This window comes from Loa loa (genome assembly GCF_000183805.2).
Source record: "Loa loa unplaced genomic scaffold supercont3.1297, whole genome shotgun sequence".
Lineage (NCBI taxonomy): Eukaryota > Metazoa > Nematoda > Chromadorea > Rhabditida > Onchocercidae > Loa > Loa loa.
The window spans coordinates 1-2,264 of NW_018109477.1; the positions used below are offsets into that span (position 1 = coordinate 1).

The 2,264-nt window shown below is 31.0% G+C and overlaps 1 protein-coding gene across 1 annotated transcript; it reads right to left on the reverse strand.

The window, feature by feature from the left end:
- Positions 1 to 90: 90 nt before the first annotated feature.
- LOAG_14818 (hypothetical protein) lies at positions 91 to 1,652 on the reverse strand (the record flags this gene model as incomplete). Its single annotated transcript, XM_003150311.1, has 5 exons — positions 91 to 177; positions 506 to 636; positions 825 to 892; positions 1,112 to 1,163; positions 1,449 to 1,652. Coding segments are annotated over 5 exons (542 nt in total), but the record flags the coding sequence as incomplete, so codon positions are not given.
- Between the last annotated feature and the right edge of the window lie 612 nt (positions 1,653 to 2,264).

Consider the following 2,264-nt stretch of genomic DNA (forward strand, 5'->3'; position numbering starts at 1 on the left):
ACACCCGATTCTGTTTGTCACAGCTGTAAAATTAATGCATTTATCAATCACTATTATTGATTGAATAATTTTTTTTTACGTTTCTCACAATTATGAATGTCTAAGACGTACCCTGTAAGCTTCTTTAACGCCACCATTGTCAGCTATATTTTCACCTTGCGTAAGTTTACCATTAACCTAAAGTGAAGAAGTTGTAATTAAACGATACAAAATAATTAGATGAAAATATGATCTAATAATTTTCGCTATCCTTATACCGCGATGATTTGTGAGAAGAACCACAAATACTTTTTATCTCAATTGTTTTAAACCATTATGCTCACTAATTATATGAGGTATTCATAAATTGATGGAATTAACAAGAAAATGCTAAAGAGTTACTGTATGAAAAAACGAAACTAGAATCAGTCGTACGAGTAAACGTGTGTATATATATACGCCAAGTACGTCAGAATAAAAGTATTTCAGTAACACAGTTACTTCATAAAATGATTCCCCACTTTACCTTATAATCCGTGTTTGGTACCACATATGAACTGTACTGATTAATTATACATTCCTTCCGTTTAGCGAATCCATTGTATGAATCCGCATTCCACCAATTTAATAAATTACCTTGTTTATCATACTGACTTCCTAAATATTTTTAAGTCAAACAAAGTTCTTTTTGCAAAAGATAATAGATACGATTACTTGATAATAATTTCAATGTACTTTAATTTCAAATTTGAAAATCGAATATCAAAAAATAAATTTAATATTATCAGGAAGTACGAAAGCAAGAAAGAAAGGGTGAAGGGGTAATTAGATTCTGATCATAACACCTTGATCATCGAATCCATGCGTAATTTCATGTCCTATTACTGCACCTATTGCACCGTAATTTACCATTCTGGAAAAAATTTAATTAATCATTATTACAAACAAATTCCAAAATTAAAATTATTCCAAAATTTAATCTCGTTACACTGGCAGTGATAAACTGCTTGAACAATGCTTCCTCAAATTTAAGAAATTGAAATATTTGAACGAAAATAATGTATCATAAACAATCCAGTAATTGGGAAGAAATTTTGTGTTTGAGAAAGAGTAAAGAAAAAAATAAACAAACTTTAGATATGAACCACTAAAGAATGGCGGCTTGAGAATTCCTGCAGGGAATGCTAAAATACATTATGCTGATTTTTTAAGAAAAAATTTTTTTCGAAATATTGTCAACGAAAGCTATTAATTAGTGAGGATATTCGACCAACAATTAGCTGGTCACAATAAGCATTCAATGAAAAATTCTAACAATTTAGATAAACAATTATTTTTTTATCAACAATAACTGAAATTGAAAGATGTTTTGAAGGAGAAAACTATCGAAACTATAACAGGAGTATAAAGAGTTAAGGACAAATGATGGATATTTCATCAAGATTTAAAAAAATTAAACATTAACTTACTCAAGGCATTCTTTTCCGGTGAATAGAATGCATTGACAACAGCTGGACTTACTTCGAACTCATTCTTATCGAATAATTCCTTCATGCGCAAAAAATCCTTTTCCTGCGACCACATAACTACTTTTCTCAGCAAATCGAAATATGAGTCCTCAGCCGTAAAATTTAACTGCAAACATTCCAGAAGTGTTGTGCAACTATCTTCGCCTGATAATTATTTATCGCTAGATTTTAAAACACTTCCTACAGCTTCCAAATTTATAGAGATCAAATTATTGATAAATAGGTCAATTGTCAGTTAAAACGAAGAAATTAATCTAGAAGAACTTGCTGCAAGTGTGTGTTCCCTTTTTTTTCAGATGATTTAAGAAATAACCATTTGTTTTGTTTTTCCTGTTTTCTGATCATTTATACCACACAACAAATATGCTAAGGTAAACTTTTTAATAACTTTAACAACTTTTATCAACACTATTTGTCGAAAAATTCCGAAAGTCATAACGCGAAATTGAAGCTATGAAGAAGAGAATATACTGCTGCTACATTGTATTGCATATGCGCCCATTGCGCCTATGTGCTCTATTAAACCTTTAATTGTGATCATAGATCTGACCTCAGACTTTTGGATATCTCTACTCCAGGAAAAAGAAGGTCCTGAGCGCCAAACCATTTTGTAAAGATGCGTTTCAACAGGTCGGTGGTGGGTTAGAGGATATCGGGTGGTATTTGGTCCATGGTTTCCTCTTTTGTTCCTATTGATATTGCCATTGAATTTGTTTTATTCATATTGTGATTGTTGAATTCGTTTCTGTATTACCA